At 37.4% G+C, this 18,733-nt stretch overlaps 2 protein-coding genes across 2 annotated transcripts; one reads left to right on the top strand and one right to left on the bottom strand.

The window, feature by feature from the left end:
* Window positions 1-653: 653 nt before the first annotated feature.
* On the top strand, window positions 654-7,070 carry LOC113318418 (protein CHUP1, chloroplastic-like). The gene is made up of 3 exons (XM_026566587.1): window positions 654-1,010; window positions 1,086-1,723; window positions 6,221-7,070. The coding sequence occupies exons 1-3, from the start codon at window positions 713-715 to the stop codon at window positions 6,860-6,862; spliced, it is 1,578 nt and encodes a 525-aa protein (XP_026422372.1). The 5' UTR covers window positions 654-712; the 3' UTR covers window positions 6,863-7,070.
* A 189-nt stretch (window positions 7,071-7,259) lies between these two features.
* LOC113318417 lies at window positions 7,260-17,058 on the bottom strand. Its single transcript, XM_026566586.1, has 23 exons — window positions 15,862-17,058; window positions 14,699-14,814; window positions 14,408-14,616; window positions 13,903-14,019; window positions 13,663-13,791; window positions 13,462-13,587; window positions 13,056-13,111; window positions 12,851-12,950; window positions 12,631-12,748; window positions 12,244-12,447; window positions 11,610-11,940; window positions 11,192-11,285; window positions 10,861-10,969; window positions 10,370-10,641; window positions 10,113-10,240; window positions 9,794-10,028; window positions 9,511-9,699; window positions 9,133-9,422; window positions 8,860-9,040; window positions 8,513-8,755; window positions 8,199-8,290; window positions 7,921-8,095; window positions 7,260-7,603 (listed from the first exon to the last, which is right to left on the bottom strand). Exons 1-22 carry the CDS (start codon window positions 16,707-16,709, stop codon window positions 7,948-7,950), a joined length of 4,335 nt encoding a protein of 1,444 aa, XP_026422371.1. The 5' UTR covers window positions 16,710-17,058; the 3' UTR covers window positions 7,260-7,603; window positions 7,921-7,947.
* Window positions 17,059-18,733: the final 1,675 nt, after the last annotated feature.

Here is an 18,733-nt window from a genome sequence, read left to right as displayed (position 1 = left end):
TAGAAAACGAACCATTAACATGCTCTTCATTTTCTTCCAGAACGTCCTCAACAGCCATTGTTGGAATAGAATGCGTATGCTACGTACAGCCTAAGACCTCACTTATAATATGTATCAAAAAGAACATCGAAATAGGCAAGTAGACTAAAGATATTTCTTTGTTAATTAAGACATTATATGCCATAAAAACAGAATCTCATATCATAATTAACGCATTAAGTTACGAAGGTGTGTATTATATAGGCGACACAAGTAAGCACTATTGCAAAATAGGCATGCTACGGAATCTGAAAGATTTTTTACAAAATTAATCTTGTAGAACCAAAAAAAAAAAGAGTGTTTTCAAGCAAGCAATATTGCAATTAAAAAAAAGTGTTTTTTATGTTGATGTTGGATGTTGTTTTCAATCTATAAAGAGTGGTTCAAATCGACCATTTGAAAAGTTTCCGTCACATACATGATGGCTGATGCAATTTCTCATGGACGGACGTGCAGATTGGTCCTATAGACTAGTCATTGCGACTAAAATGGTTATCCACACAATTATTGCCATCCAAAATAATTGTGGAGTTTAAGTTTTAGCCTAAAAATATCTTCATTCTCTTATCCATTAAAAATATCTTGGTTCTTTCATTTGTCTGGATTACCAAAGTTCAACTTTTCAACCATTAGTAATAATACTAATGCAGAAAAGATCTCTATTTTCTTTGTTATGCAAATAAAAGAGATTGCACTTGGTGTCGAAGCAGAATTTTGCCAATTTTTGCATTCAGAAAAGAGAGAAATGAAGAACATTATTTCTACTGCGTATAATATGCCATTAGAAAAAATGGCGAACTCGCTGTGGATGATGATAACGGAAGAGTACGATCACAATGAGATAGCAGCAGCATCTCTGCTTTATAAACTAGGTGTAGCATTAGCTATCTCAGCTGTTGGATTCCTTTATATTCATGCCATGAGAAAAACACGTCTCAACCGATATAGTTCCTCGCGCACGCCCTTTTCAGGTTCGTTGATCATTTGTGTGTATTCTTCTGCATGACTTTTGGTTTTTGCTGATAATTTATGCTTGTTGTATTCAGATGAAAGTTATAAGATTGGAATAAACCAGGGTACGCCGCCGTCCTTGTCAAAACCTGCAGCGGATTCTACAGAAATCTCTCAAAATGCCAATGACTTGCTTGAAGAGTTTGTTTTGCTCAAGGACTTTAACCCCAACAATGGTGTATCTCCAATGAAAGAATTTGAGGAACAAGGAAGAGAAACAAAAGACGGTTCAGAAAATGAAATTTTAGAGCTGACGAACATGCTAAAGGATCTTCGAGAAAAAGAGAAGCATATTGAGATCCAATTGCTTGAGCATTATGGACTCAAAGGAAAAGAAAATGCAGTTATGGAGATTCATAATCAATTAAAACTTAATAGTGTAGAAAGTAAAGTATTTGGTCTCAAGATTGAGTCGTTGTTGGCTGATAAACGACGGCTGGAAGAGCAAGTTGCGGACCGTCTAAAAGTTGTGGCTGAACTTGAATCTGCAAAAGCAACCATAAAACTCTTAAACTGGAAGATCAAATCTGATGCCGAACATAAACAAGAAGAGATATTATCTTCACATGGGGTTGAATTACCGAAAGATAATTCGACGTACGAAAATTATGATATGTTGAAAAGATTGGAGACAAAACAACCCAAGGGTTATGTGACTTTGAGTGCTTCAGAGGTATTTCTTTATTTCTTGCAAATTCTTCAGTTCTCTTGCATTACGTAATGGCAACTGCAAGATCAAACTTAGCTTGTATAAAGACTACTCTCTTTATTGATGTTTAGAAAATTTCTCAAAACTAAACACAAGCTCTAATCTTGCTCTTATGATCAACCACAACTTTGGTGATCATATACATATAGAACTATGAATTCCTTTTCCTAGTCCTATTACCTTATTACATGTCTTTCCTTTTCTTAGAACTAGATGACTTCTAATTCCCTTAGGATTACATCAATTTCCTAATCTTGTCCAAACCATCTTGTTAGTGACTTCTATGTTGAAGTTTAACCAACATTCTCCCCGTTAAGCTTCAACCTTACCTGTGACATATCTTGTACTCCAATCAGTTGTCTCATTTCTTAAAACTTGATCCGAGCTAATGCTTTCGTCAATATATCTGCTTTCTGCTCAGTTCCAGGTATGTGTTCTACGTTAATGACCTCCTTCTCGATGCATTCTCGTATGAAATGATATCTTTTGTGAATGCGTTTCGTCTTAACATGAAAAACTGGATTTTTAGTGAGTGCAATTGCAGACTTATTATCAATCTTGATGAGAACTTTTTCAGGTTCTCTTCCTTTGATTTCATCCAACAGTTCTTGAAGCCATATTGGTTGTTTAGCTGCTTCTGTTGCGGCTATGAACTCAGCTTCGCATGATGACAGAGCTACTGTGTCTTGCTTCTGTGAACACCATGTAATAGGTGCTTCTCCTAGATAAAATATATGACCAGTTGTACCTTTTCCATCATCTTGGTCAATGTTATGACTGCTGTCACTATACCCAACAATTCCTTTTGATTCTCCTCGACCATACCTCAATCCATACGTGATTGTTCCTTTTAGGTATCTTAATATTTGCTTCATGATGTCACCATGAGATTTGCTTGTACTTTGCATATAACGACTAGCTACTCCCACTGAGAAAGCCAAGTCTGGTCTTGTGTATAACAAGTACCTAAGACACCCAACATTTTTTCTATAACACGTTGAATCAATCTCTGTTTCTTCTTGTGCCTTTGAAACTTTAAGTCCAAACTCCATTGGTATCTTAGTTGGATTACAAGTTTCAAGTCCTGCTTCTTTCAGAATTCTCCTTGCATAAGCTTCTTGTTTAATCTGAATCCCATCTACTCCTTGATGGACTTCTATGCCAAGGTAATAAGTGCGTTTTCCGAGGTCTGACATCTCAAACTTTGATGACATTTCTCTCTTGAACTCATTGATCACCTTAAGGGAGTTGCCAGTCAAAAATAGATCATCTACATAGACTGCAATCACAAGAAGCGTTCCCTTTTCTTCTCTTTTGCATACAAAAGTTTCTTTAGAACACTTTATGAATCTCATTCCCTTTAAGATTTGATCTAACTTTGTATTCCAGGCTCGAGGGGCTTGTCTTCGACCACAGAGAGCTTTTGTCAACTTGTAAACTCTATGTTCTTGTCCCTTTACTTCGAAACCTTCTGGTTGTTCAACATACACATCTTCACTTAGTTCGCCATGCAAGAATGTCGTCTTTACGTCTAAATGATGTATTTCCCAAGAGTTTGATGCAACTTCTGCTATTAAGAAACGAATTGTCTCTAGTCTAGCAACTGGTGCAAAAACTTCATCAAGGTCTATGCCTGATTCTTGAATGTATCCCTTAGCTACAAGTCTTGCCTTATATTTGTTAATAGTTTCATCAGCATTTCTTTTAACCTTGAAGATCCACTTGAGGCCAATCACTTTTACCCCACCTGGCTTATAAACTAGAAACCAAGTCTTGTTTCTGTTGATTGAATTAATCTCTTCTCTACATGCTTGTGTCCATTTAGTCGAGACCTTTGCTTCCTGAAAATTCCTTGGTTCATCATTAACAGAAAGTAGCATAATCTCACATTCTTCTGCAGCTTGAAGAACATAATCCTCCAGATATTGTGGCTTTTGTATCTGTCTTGTTGATTTTCGCAGTGGAATGGGTTGAGTTATTTCATCGATCTCCTCTTCTTCTTCTTCTTCTTCTTCTTCTTCTTCTTCTTCTACTTCTTCGTTATTCTCGGTGTTTTCGTTATTCTCTTCTTGATTAACATCATTGTTTCCATTGGTATTGATGATTATGGGTCCTTCGCCTTCATCAATTACTTGACCCCATCTCATGTGAAACATTCCTGGATCCCTACTTGGTCCATCATTAGTTTCTTTCCAGTTCCAGTTTGCTTTTTCGTCAAATATCACATCTCGACTCACTATTACTCTTTTCGTTGTTGGATTGAATAATCTGTAAGCTTTGGATCCAGGCTCAATTCCTAGATTCACAAGAGTCTGAGATCGATCATCCAGTTTCTTAAGAGTTGCAGAATCAACTTTTGCGTATGCTTTGCAACCAAACACTCTTAAATGATCTATGTTTGGTTTTCTCTTTTGCAAACTTTCATATGGAGTCATGTCTTTCAGAGCTTTCGTAGGTATCCTGTTTATTAGGTATGTGGAGTGTCGTACAGCTTCTCCCCATAGATAATTAGGTACCTGCATAGCCTTTAAAGAAATTCTTGTCATCTCCATTAGAGTCATGTTTCTCCTCTCCACCACTCCGTTTTCTTGTGGTGTATATGGTGCTATGAGTTGTCGTTTGATTCCATTTGATTCACAGGTCCTTGATTCATCGTTTATCTGTGGTAGCCTCGAACCATCTTGTTCTGAGACATAGTTTTTAAGGTTCTGAAACTTATGTGTCCTAACCTTACGTGCCACTTCCATGTCTGAGCTTCCAGTCTCATATTCAGACACAATGGCCTTCCAATCATGAGACTTATCTTGTAGAGTCTATTCTGTGAGCGTGAGACTCTAACTAAAAGTCTTCCACTTGGGTCATGAACTGTTAGATAATCTTATCGCATTCTAACATCACATCCAACTTTTGTAGCTTGTCCTAAACTTAGAATGTTGCTTTGTAAGTTTGGGATGAAGTAGATGTTTGCGACAAGCTTCTGTTCTCCGGTCTTGCTCTGAAATAGAATTGATCCTTTCCCTTCAATTTCTACAGAAGATCCATCCCCAAACTTCACTTGTCCTTTGATTTTCTCATTGAGTTCAGAAAAGTAGTGTCTCTTACCAGTCATGTGATTGCTGGCTCCATTATCTAAATACCAAACTCCTTCTTCACCTTTCTTTGTTTCGTAGTTCTTTGGTATTAACTTCTCTTCGTTTAAGAATACCACTTCGTGCATGAAAAGAGTTGTATCTGCTTCCCTTGTTTCATTCTTGTTTGCTTCTTCCATCTTTTGTATTCTTTCAGGGCATACATAGGAGAAGTGTTCTGGTTTATCACATCTGCAACAAATAATGTTTGATCTATCCTTCTTTTCTTTCCCTTGGTTTTGATCATTCTGACTTGTTGTTCTATCTTGTGAGTTAAACCTTCCTCCCCTTCCTCGGCCTCTGTTTACCTACCACCTCTTCCACGACCTCTTCCTCTTGTCACAGAGTTTTTTTGGTAAGAGTTTGTGTACAAGAGTTTTCCTTGAGTTTCTCCATTTTTTTCTTCATCAAGGATTCTCTCTTCATATGCTTTCAATCTTCCAATTATATCTTCATAGCTAGTCTTCTTTAAATCTAAGACTTGTTCGAGAGAAGCTATGATATGAATATACTTGGATCTTGGTAAACTATTGAGAAACTTCTTTACCAGTTTATCTTCATCAATGGATTGTCCAAGTGACGCAGCTTTTGAGGCTATCTCTGATAGCTTTCCTGCAAAGCTATCAATAGTCTCAGTGTCTTTCAGCTTCATTCTTTCAAATTCAGACATTAAGGTTTGCAGACGGGCTTCTTTAACTCGATCAGCTCCGAGATTACGTGCCTTTATTGCATCCCAAATTTTCTTTGAAGTTTCCTGTTCACCAACTTGTAAAACAAGACATTCTGGTATTGCTTGAAAGAGTAATCCAATGGAAACATTGTTTTTGTCTGGATCCAATGTACCAGGATCAATTGTTTCCCACACCTTGTAGATTTTCATCAGTACCTTCATTCTCATGGCCCATACTGTGTAGTTTGTGGCGTTGAGGATTGGAACTTGTATTGATGGTGGCGTGAACTGTTTTGCACCCACAATGGTGGTTTCGTTTTCCATGGCTCAGAAACAAGCTCTGATACCAATTAATGGCAACTGCAAGATCAAACTTAGCTTGTATAAAGACTACTCTCTTTATTGATGTTTAGAAAATCTCTCAAAACTAAACACAATCTCTAATCTTGCTCTTATGATCAACCACAACTTTGCTGATCATATATATATATAGAACTATGAATTCCTTTTCCTAGTCCTATTACTTTATTACATGTCTTTCCTTTTCTTAGAACTAGATGACTTCTAATCTTGTCCTAACCAGCTTGTTAGTGACTTCTATGTTGAAGTTTAACCAACATTACGGTTCTGTTAACGGAGACTATTTGTTCATTTTTGTTGCAGGCAGAGGCATTGCGAATAACTAATAGCCGTTTGAGAAAAGAAAATGGCGAACTAGTGAAGGAAATAGATCACCTGCAAAAGAAACAAAGTGAAGATGCTAAAGAACATGTATATTACAAGTGGGTAAATGCTTGTTTACGGTATGAACTTCGGAACCACCAAGCACCACGAGGTAAATTTCTAGCAAGGGACTTGAGTAAGACTTTGAGCCCGAGATCAGAAGGGAAAGCCAAGCAACTGATACTGGAATACGCGAATTCAGAAATGGCAACTGGTCAGAGTATGACTTCAATGGACTTTCAGTCGGAATCCAATATACCGGAATTAGCACAGGTAGATGAGTTTTCTTCATTAGACAACTATTATTCTGCAGCTCAGATGAAGAAATCGCGAAGAGCTAAACTGTTCAGGAAAATCAAGAACATAGTGCTGTACAAGGGGAGTGATCACACCGATGGAACCTCGTCACTAGGAAGTACTACAACAAGCAGTCTACCTCCAGGGAGAAGACGGTCGATCTTCGCAGGGGACCGTGGAAGCAATTGCTCGCCGATGTCTGGTGCTCATGCACCTAATATACCTAGACCAACATTACCTAGCAGACTCACAGGACCAGTGAGACGAAGCTATAAAGAGCGATAAATTTAATTTAACTCCTGAAGTTCAAGCAAGTTGAGCAAGCTATACATCGCATCAGAGCTATACCATTGCAGACAATTTTGAGTGATCCTAGTTTAATTTTACATGTTCTTGTCGACTTACTGTTTGTCGACATAGGTTGGGTACAATCTGTATCAAGGAGGATGTAAGATCAAAATTACCTACAATTGACCATGTTTATCACCAGGTCCTAAATAAAGCTGCATCATCTCCAGAAGGCTGTAAAGAGTTGACCCAAGAATGAAACAGAAGGGGATATTTTTAGCTCATCGATTCATTGTAATTGTAGAAGTAGCTAATACTTGTGCTATTGAACATAATTTTGTACCATCAAAAAGGAATCCAGCTTCTGAGAAACACAAGTACCTCTTATGAATCATTTACAAGAACCAAAAACAAACTCGCACAGATCTATGTTGCCGGGGGTGAAAACATGATGATGGGATCAATTTGGCCTTGCGAAAAACCAGTGCCAAATTTGGCGTCAGATATGGAGTTACTTTTACTGCAAAATCACATGAAAGAACATGCATTCCATCTCTGACTAAAATTACAAATTTACAGTAACTTGGTGTATCTGTACATATGTCATGCAAAAATATATATAGCCTTGTGAGTATACTGTAACAGCGGATCGATTGCTTTCTAAGGTCGTCTTCTCTTCTTACTGTCCCTGCCATTACTTCTTTCTCTTTCTTTTTTTTTTCTCTCTTAACTGTATACCTGCAAATACAAGTTTATATACATCCTTCTTAATCGACAAGTTCATTACAACACAAATTGATGGTAACTAATTACATATGGAAGTTTGGAGATAAGAAATGATACAAAGGGATTCAAAAAGAACAATTGCAGAAAAAACCAGTAAAATGTGAATAGACTACGGAGACTATGGTGTGGAAGATTCGGCTATTGCAACCATTACTAAGATACTTGCAATTTTATAAGATGGGACGAGAGCGTTCCCCAGTGTGTTGGTTTAATTATAATGTTGAGAATTATAAAATAATGTAACATCGAATATGGATTAGGTTAATTACCTGGTTAATCAATATTTAATCTATCACTCACGGCTGCCAGAACAAGTTTGGGTTGTCACTATACAACGAGCGATCTTGGATTTCTAGATTGGCGACATGCCAGTTGATGAGTCGTGCCTGGACACATTTACAAAGCACCAGACCGGTGGGGAACATCCACCAACCACTTTCATCCCTGCAGTAACCCAAAAAGAATCGATCCCCATGTACACAAAATAAGATTTATCAAAAGCAAGGAAAAAACAACTAAAGTAATGAAAGAAAAGAAATATTCTCACATGCTAAAATTCCAGGGCTGAAAGTTCGGGGATTTCTTGCTCGATGATGATTGGGTCTTGTAATGGACAAATTCACAAATAAAGGCTACCACCTGAGTAAAGTACATATGTCTCGAATTAAGAAGAGGTAAAAAAAAAAGATAGTACCAAACTGAAAAGTATGCATGCTCATCAACAGGACTATTACATCCTCATTTAACTCGCAGTTCAACTACGTTCTTAGCAGATTTATCACATTCATGCAACGGTTCTGTGTCCTGAACTTCAAATATTATTAATATTCAGCCCAAGTATAAATGGTAAGAGCAACTTACAACGTTGGTTAAGGACGTAATATTCCACAAAGCATACACACGTGCAAGACCAGCGGATCGCCTTGGTCCATGGCTAAAAAGAGCATTGATTCCAGCGGGAAATGGAGATAATATACTAAGGGGTAGAACAAATAAAAATAGAAAGAAGTCCAGAAGCGAAATAGAATACAGCTGGAGTAAAGTAAGCAACACTAAGCTAAAGTCTGCTAAAAGAAGTATTGATATGACCAAACCAACAAGATCCTGCAACACAATATTGAACATGTTAACAATTATATAATTGAGCTAGTATTTTGCATATAATATGCAGACTGCAGAGTAATGTACTTTTAAGCTAGAGAAGCTACCTGATGACCAACTGGTTTTGTATTGTTCACTATGAAAGAGCAGAGATATGATATGTCCTTTTTCTCATTCAGTAAATGTAAGTTGCAAGTATCTAGAATCCCTCCACAGGTACCTTTATGCGTCAACAAATTTTCACTGCTTGAATGGCTCGGGAGACGGCCATTGTGAATACTTTGTACACTGCAAAGTACGCGTCAAAGTAAATACAACAGAAGATAAAGGCTGCATCAATAAACACTTCTGCTAAGAAAAATAAAATATAAAAGCTGAACCTTTTATTCTTATCCATTCTATTTGCACTATCTACACCCTCAATGGATGTTGGTTCAGATCCTTCTTCAACCGCGTATACCAGAAGTCCAAACTGACAATAACCACAAGATGTTGGCTGGAAACACGCAAGGTCAACACGTACACCATGGATACTCAAAGCAGGATTTGCATGAGTTTCAAGCCAATTAAGAATAGGAAGAAATGTCCTTTTTAGGTGTCCACGTCGAACTAAGCGCAACTGTGCATTCAATCCAGCGACAAGCCGATACCAAATGGTTGAAGAAAAAGACTACATTGACAAAGGAAACAAGTTAATGATATGAACTTAAAATGTAAACATTCAATCAAGGTTTCTTACACATGACTGTAAAACAAACCTGGCTCATCAGGCTAGTAAGAACGTTATCACTATGAAGCAAAAATGGAGCCATGTAACTTCCATTGCCTCCAAAAACTAAACGCATTGGAAATCTTTGATGAAGACGAGGAGGAAGATCGGATCTCTTTTCATCTCCCCCAAGAAAAAAATCCACATATGCTAACATGAGATCCGAAGTTGCAGCAACCTACAGAAAAGCATATCCAACTTTAGCAATTATCCACAATTTAAAAATTCCAGAATATATAGTCACAAAGATCTTTAGAAGAAGTAAGGCCAACCTTAAGTCCCTCGTACAGAGCACGCGAACGACACGAACGCAGGCATGCATGATCATATTCTGATCGGACAAACTCCCGCAATCTTTGTAATTTGATCCTCCTTCGCCATTGCTGCCACGACCATGCAAACGGGAATGCAAGAATTGAAAGAATAGTGTACACGGATCCCTCCCACCATTGATAAGCAGCTAAAGCATTAATTTCATCAGCAAATCTGTTAAATGCATCCTCATATCTGGGAAAGAAAAGAAAAGAACAGTAAATGATTGCCAAGTCAACTGCTCAGGTGGAATAAGAGAAATATAGGTAATCAACATACACAATTTCTGTTATTTCATCAGGAGGAGAATGGGGTAGATGCCAAGGTTCACCAAAGGTATTAGGCCCCAAGAAATACATTCTATGCACGTGACTTTGGGATTCCTCAGCCCTATTGGTTTCCAGGACCTGTAAATTGGCATATACTAATCACTCCCAAAAGTAAAAGAAAAATGAAAATGAAAAAAAATAAAATAATAATAGTAAGAAAAGAAAAGAAAACAGGAAAATAGTGCGAATAGGTCATCCAAAACAAACCTCGTTAAGTGACTCAAGGAAAGGGAAGGAGTGATCTATTTGAGAACCGTGTTGTGTGGGTGCTGGGCCTGGTAATTCATCCGTCCCAACAAATTTCATTCTTGCAACACTAAGAACCAGAGCTAACAGTATTAGGAGACCCGACAGCAGAAGACCAAACAACCATGGACCACCAAAAGTATATATCAACTCTTCAAGAGCTGTATAACAGTGTGGCATGTGATATCTGTCTGAAATGCATCTGTACGGACACGGAGCTTCAGCAACACCACCTGTTAAAAGGGAAAAAATATTACTACAAAAATATAATACATGTCCTTCAGATACCAGAGCTTCAAGTTTCACGAAGCCATTAACCTCCATAACATTATGAAAGATGGAACGCGCCGATAATAAGCGAATACATTGACTGTTGCACACCACAGATACAGTGTAGTTTATAGCCAACACTTAAAAATAACTTGAACTGATAGTTTAGGGGTACAAGGTACCTCTGACACTTGTATATGTAGCACGGTGAGGAAGGTCAAATGGTGGGCATTCACGACAAAGAGCTTTATCAGATCCGCTGACATTCTTAAAAGTGCCAATTGGGCATTCCTGCAGTATTTCAGTCAATTTAGGCCACGTTACAACACAAATCTCTTTGATGACTTTTAGCCATAAGCTGCTATTTCTTAGGATATTGAACAGATAAATATTCACATTGTTATATGAAAAATAAAGTATACCAATAATGAATATATTGAAGTATTACTCCATCTATGACTATTGATACAAAAAAATCTTCTCACTTTAAAAATGGTTTAAATGAAAAGCTACCTTGCAAAAGGTCCCATAAAGTCCTTTGGGGCAAGCATTTCCAGTAATAGTTCCATTGCTCCCAACATGACCTTGACCAAAACCCAGTCCTCCCCTATTGTGATAAAAGAGACCAGGGGTTGTCTTAAAATGGTGAAAAAATATATAACTGTACAATAACATCATAACCAACCGAGAGAAATATGTTTTGCATGGCATAAATTATATAGAGGATTTAAAAGCCTAGTTCCCCTTGCGTATCATATGGTAGTTTTTGCTTAACTGGCACAGAGTGAATATGACCAGGCAATCAAACTAGGTAATAAGTCATCGTCAGTGAAAAAATTAACAGTTTTTGCTTAACAATATGTTAGTCAGCAAAACGTATACTAGTATTTTGGAATGAAAGAAATGAAAGTAAAATATAATATATACATACAATGTATGTATGCTCCCGTTCACACTTGCAAGGGGCATGTACTCATCTCCAGTCAAGACATCAGCCCAATCAAAGTGAATCCTTCCACCACCCCCACCTCCTCCACCATTTTGACTACCACACCCACCAATACTAGAAAGAACTGCAGTGTCACCAAGGGTCAGCGAATGCAAAAACAATAGAAGAGTTCCACCAGAACCACCACCTGGTCCACCATTTGAACCGTTTGCATAACCTAATCCCTTGATGTTTTGTCCAAAACTTTCTCCATCTGCTCTGAGCGACCCATAGACAGACAAACTAGTCAAAGAATGCTCCATCGAACCCATCACTGTCAATAAAGAATAACACCAGAAGGTAAGCTTTGAACGGCGGATGGCTGTGAATTGTGATCATTGAGAAAAAATACAGAGGTCTTAAAGCAAATTTCTTTGTATTTTATCGGATGGATTGAATTACGACGCTGACAAGTTTCAAACTCAGGTCATCGGTATCAACACCACACAACTTTACCACTCTACTAGAGAGGCATCTGCAGAGGTCTTAAAGCTATAAAGAAATATTCCAAACTGCATACAGATGATATTAAAGGATTCTGAGTTTGTGAAACAAATGACTAAATCCAGAATCTTACCTATAATACCTCCACCAGCAGTTGAACCAGATTTGTCATTTCCACTACCACTGCCAAGCTCACAAGGGAGATCAGGATTTCCATATGTAGCTCCACCTGATGAAAGAGTACCATTGGCATATCCATCCCCACCTTTCCCACCGTGTCCACCACCACCCCCAACTCCATCTTGAATAGTACCTCTGCCTAATCCACCTGTGCAACCTGCATATGCCCAACTCATTGAGACGATATGCATACTTGAAGAATGGATGCAGCGCCAAACAAAAAATAATGATTTGAACTTGGTTGATCCACAAGCGGATTGCTGGAAGCAACAACAGAGATAGGCACATAAACATGGAACACTGGGTTCAGTATAAAAGCCTGAACAGAGCTGTATCTTACCAAGCCCGGATGCACTTATTGTTCCGAGAGGCTGGATAACTATATTTCTAGCCCTGTGAAAATGTACGACACTTCCTCTAATGAGACCTTCAACAGTTATATCTTCAACTCGGCAGATCTGCACGCCACATGAGCAATGTGATAATGAAAGACATGCAACAAACCCTAACGGTCGCCGTAGACGAACTAAGCAAGAACGATGATTAACAAATAGACAAACCTGAAGAGTGAAGGACAATGAAGAGTTAACATTGCAATCTTCAGGTGGATGTAGCAATTCCATGGGGCATTCCTCTAGCTCACAATAGAGCCTTGGGGTCCTAGCATAAATAGACAAAAGCAACTTCAGCTAACGATACAATAATGACAGGAAAATCGCAAAAGTGGAGAAACCAGAAAACCACAAAGATACCGAGCAATCTTACATATCACTAGTAGTGGCATTTTGTAATGGACCCTGCAAAACAGATCCTGGACCAACCTTCACATAAACAAAAGAGATTCCTTCAATTACCATGCAGGTAAAGATACTTCAAGGACAAACTCAAACTAGTGCAGATTAAGCCAAATGAGAAACAATACTTGTGAACTTAGCTTTTGCATTAGTCATCTAACAGAAAATATGCTACGGGAGAAAGTACTAGTTGGAGTGCTGGATAGCCTATATAGTGCTTTTCAATTGCAGAAAGTACTAGCTTTTCAATTGCAGAGATAACAAATTAGAGTGCTGGATAGCCTATAACTAATACGAAAGCGTGATAATAGTGACGATTAAATGTTACAAATAAAGAAGAAAAGAACACGAAAGTTCGCATAGATGCTTCACATTACATGGATACTATAGAATAGTGACAGAATGAGACGCTGTGCTTCTATCTGATTTCCTGGTCCAGATAAGTTCAGCAAGCCTTGTCCATGAACTCCCAGATTTGCGTTAGAGTGAATAACGGATGATTCCTGAGGGAAAAAATGGTTTAGTATGTGTGCGTGAACTGGCCATATTAAATGAGGAAAAGGCTGAACTGCCGATACCTTAAGAACAACCACGTTACTAGCCTCGAGCAGAGATGTTGCAACAAGAGAATCTGCACCACCATCTATGAGCATTTTGGAGTTCAACATCAGGAAAACTTTAACAGACATCCGTAGAGCTCCATATACCTACAATCATATGTAAACAATAGAGAAATATGTATCATTGACCAGATAAAACCTTAGGGAAAATATAAAGCTTTGAATTGCTTCTGATGCACTTATAATGAGCCAATTTACCCTAATTACGGAATCTTCCATCAAAAGCTCTTCAGCCATGAGCTCAAACTCCGAAGAAGCAAAATGTCTTAACCCAAAGACGAGTACTCCAGATGATAGACTAAGCTGTCCTTGTACCTGCAGAAGTATCAGAGAAACAATATTTAAACGTAAGAAAAAATCAAAATGTGAGTACTTAATTACGTCGCAGGACTGGTATCATATATGCAGAATTACCAACCAGAAACACTTCAAAAGCAAAAACATAGTCTACCCTAGTGTTGTCATTATCTTTTCAATGATAATGGTTTACTTGCGAACCTTGAAAAAGTCTTTGGCCAGGTCATACACATGGCCATTGCTAGGTTCTAAGTTCTCCCAAATATCCTAATCAAGTCAATTCGCAGCTAAAATAATTATGTCCAGCCAAAATATCCCTCATTCCAGAAAAAGAACAAACTAAATAACGAAGACAGGTTTGTGGTAGCAGCCAATCGTGCACACAAGGTGTAATCTGTTCACTGACCTGCACACGACTCCACAGCAATGGAACAACTGCCTTGGCATTATTACGAACATAAACACTTGTCCAGATTGGTGGATTAGGAAAATCTAGGAGAAGTGTATCTGTCTGTGTTGACAAGTTATGATTGGTAATGATTAGGCTCCGCGGAACAGCATCATAAAGAGTTCCAGCAGCACCATTATTTCCTGGACAACCATAGCTCCTTCCTCCTGCAGATGATGTAGGAAAATGATGAAGCAGAAAATGACCATGAGAGATTGCCTGTCATGGAGAAAGAAGAATAAACCTCACCATGAACTAAGATTTCCGGCTGATCATGTCTGCTGAAAATGTTGATAGCAACTCTTCCACCACCGCCGCCACCCCAACCATTACCCCCAGAGGCACTTATCTTTCCATGTCCAGTCCTGTCCTTGATAAATTGGCGAACTTAGAGATGAAAGCATTACTAAAAGCTAAGACACTAAACATAATGCAGGAAACAGTACAAGTACAAATGAGAGAAACAACAGTAGGTGTATCATGATCTGAAGTTCTACAGCACCAGTCAAAAACACATCACGTCAAGGTTTGTGTTTGTCAATTGAATTGCACTGTAAAAAATTGCAGATAGAGATAGAGGTGTGGTCTCTTTCTTAGCTTTGAAGCTCAAAAGCGAAGAAATACAGAATGATCTACCTTGGACAAAGTCCCATAGCCACCATATTCTCAATCATATAATATCATTGAAATAAAAACAAAACTCAGGCCTCTTCTGAGTTGAGTGCTACAAATAGCTGAGGTTATCTGGAATCAGGTTATTGTGGTTTTAATCCTCTCTACTAAATGTCTTGGTGTTGCTTAAATACGAACTTATAAACAAGGGAGTTTCAAGCACATATTTTATCACAGTGACCCTGAGTAAATAATTGTACGATAAGCAAGTGGTTTTATCCACGTGAAAAGGCCTTCTGGAAGATTTTTGAGAATCTGGTTAGGCCTAAGTAACATAAGTGACATAGTGACATAGAAATTTATAAGATAGACCCAAGTGCCACGTCCTAAATGAACATCTCCAGTCTAAATAGATAAACCAGACGAGCAGATTACAGGGCTTCGGTGCTTATATTTGGTAGACTGGTGACCCTAGTAATTTATTTATGGTTATCATCACACATGCATCTGAACAGTTAAGCAGTTGTTAACATGCTATCAACGCTGAAAACCAAACTAATTCAAGCACCCAGACTAATGTCAACAGTAACTATTGTTTCTATTAGAACCAAAAACATTTCTCAAGGTATGGTTACCTCTTTCCTCACAGCTTAAGTTGTCGTTACAAGCCAGTCATGGTTCCAAATATGAAAAGAAACAATGGATATCGTGCATGTGTGTTTGCCCATAGGTTTGCATTAGTGTCATCAGAATCTAATTATTAAGACCGAAAAGTTAAAAGAGAGCCGATTAGTACTTACATTCTGTGAGCAATGATATGAATGCTACCACCAGATCCACCACCACCTTTAAGACCACCGTTACCACCTTCGGCTAAAACAGTTCCATTAAGCTCAATAAGTTGTTTAATCCCCATTAATATCTTCCCACCACCACCCCCACCATAATCTTCTTCATTACTAGTACTCCCACCTTTACTTCCATAAGTATCCGGTGCTTGAAGCGAAGTCCACGAATAAGTATCACCACCCCAAACATCTTCAGGTATCTTTGAATCATCAGTTAAACACTGAGCACCTCTACCACCATGTCCACCACCAGCTCCATCAATCCCCTGCGGTGTACCACTAGTTTGTGGTGGTGGTTTACCAGCATAACTCGTAGTATTCAAACTCGAGCCATTAAAAAAACACCCATTCGTCGAATTGACAGTTAGATCACCACAAATTATACTCGAATTGGCACCTAAACTAAAATTCCCATTTAAATTAATTGTAATTGAACAACCAGATTTAGGGCACTTAAGTTCAACCCCATCAAGTATATGAAAACTTCCACTACCTTCAATATAACTATCTTTCTCTAAAACAACAGTTTGACTCACTTCACATGAAGTATTAAATGAACCAACCCCTCCAAGATCTCTTTCACATGAGAGTGATGGTGGATGTGTTGGTGGTGGTGGTGGTGGTGGTGATGGTGGTGAATAATCTCTCCCAAACAACTCCTCCAACTCCAATCCTTCCTCCTGATCATCATCAACATCAATAATCGAAAAACCACTTTCCTCCTCTTTCCAACAAGTCACAATCCCCAAAATCAACAACAACTGAACAACAAAAACAACAATTACAGTAGGTCTTGCCATTCACAATACCAAGCAAATTACTCATCACTTTTCAAAAACCTAATCTCAAACTTCCATCAACTAATTGCATTTCTAATCAAACCACTTTTTCTTAACCTAATTTCATCACTCCAAAAACTCACCTCCTCTCACTCTTTCTTCCTCCAAATTCGTTCGATGAGATTACTGTTAAGGTGCAGAATTTGAGAATCTGTGAATTGGTTGAAAAAACCCTGGAAATTTAGGGTTTGAGGGGAATTTGGGGGAGATCGTGGTTTTTTTGTGTTGAGTTAAAAAAAAAGAGAGAAGATGAAGAAGAAGGAGATGAGAAGAGAGAGAAAAGGGAGGAGGGGAAGGAAACAAAAGAGAGAAATTAAATTAATAAAATAGAGGAGGAGATGGACAAATGAGGAACAACAACCTCTTTGTGTGTGTGTGATTAATTAAGGAGTTTGTTTATGTAATGTAATAAATGAATCAGAGTAATTAGTGAATTTTTTAGAGGATGAATTTATATACTGTGTACTTGGCTGATAAGGGGTGTGCAGTGTACATCAATTAAGATTAATAACATGCATTTGTAGCTTTTGGTTGCCACAAGCACAACTGAAGCAAATATAAAGTCCAAAGTAAAAACTATTTCGCTCCACAAATGCATCCTGATATCCTTATAAAGATGAGTTTTTTGCTTTTAGATCGAAGTGTTATGAAAAATTATTTTCAAACTGATTTCTGATTTTTCGATTTCTGGAAAAGCAACTTCTGACTGTACATCCAAACATCCTATTTAAAACCATAATAACTTATAAGTTTTTTGACGTTATTGGTCGAAAAGTTACTTCTTACGCGATATCTAAACATCTCGGACTGACTGATGCAGATTATAAAATCGATTGCAAACAGTTTGAATAAATATTATATCGATTTTGAAATATTGTTTGTTTATTTTTATAGTATTTTTTTTTTGTTTTGAAGTATTATTATTTATGAGATTTTGTTTGAGGCTATTGAATTGTGTACTTGACCAGGAAGGATGCACGTCAATTAAGAGTAATATTCATTTGTAGTTATTTGGCAACCAGAAGAGAATTACTTTCTTTTTTTTTTCAGAAGTCAGTATTTCTTTACTTCTAGACTCTAGAGTATTTCTTTACAGAAGCACAATTGTTTTTGTTTCTCCATAAGCAAATATAGGAGTCAGAAACAAAGAAAAAAAGATTATCATGAAAGTTTTATAGCCTGTTTGGATACCGCACTTCTGTTTTTTCAGAAGTATAAGTCAAAAGCAGAAGTCAAAAGCAAAATGTTTTTGTTTCAAAAAAAAGTTAATTTTTTGGCTTCTAGAAGTCATTATGAAACCGAGTACATAAACTAACTTCTGATTTTTTTTTATTTACAGAAGTCAAAAAACAATTTCGTGGACGTTATCCAAACAACCTATAAACATCTCTGATTATCTGACAAAGGTTATAATAACTTTTAACTTTTCTTCATTAAGTCGGAAAAGTTACTTCTGACGTGATATTTAAACATCATGACTATCTGATGAAGATTCGGAAATGGATTGCAGAAAATCTTTGGAAATATAAGTACAGTTTGAATAAATACTGGATTGATTTTGAATTATAGTTTGTTTATTTGTATAGTCTAATATTTTTTTGAAGTACTATTATTAATGAAATTTTGTTTGGGGTTATTGAATGGGAGAACTGTGTACTTTACTGGAAAGGGATACACGTCAACTAAAAGTAATATTCATTTGTGTAGCTTATTTGGAAACCAAAAGCAGAATTCCTTCCGTTTCTCCAAAAGTGAAAGCTAATTTCAGAAGTAAGTATATCTTTACTTTTAGATTTTAGAGTTGTTCTGAATTTTATTTATAAAATTAAGTTTCCACTCACGATTTAATTAAGTCGAAAAATTACTTTTTATGTGATATCTTCACGCCCTTTACTATCAGAGATGAGACTTTTTTTTTGTTTTTGGTAAATTTGTAAGATTACTATCAGAGATGAGAGATTACGCAATAGATTGTAAAAAGATTT

Source organism: Papaver somniferum, chromosome 10 (assembly GCF_003573695.1).
Source record: "Papaver somniferum cultivar HN1 chromosome 10, ASM357369v1, whole genome shotgun sequence".
In the NCBI taxonomy this organism is placed as follows: Eukaryota; Viridiplantae; Streptophyta; class Magnoliopsida; order Ranunculales; family Papaveraceae; genus Papaver; species Papaver somniferum.
Note: the sequence above shows the minus strand (reverse complement) of the source record. Positions and strands in the feature narration are given on the sequence as shown.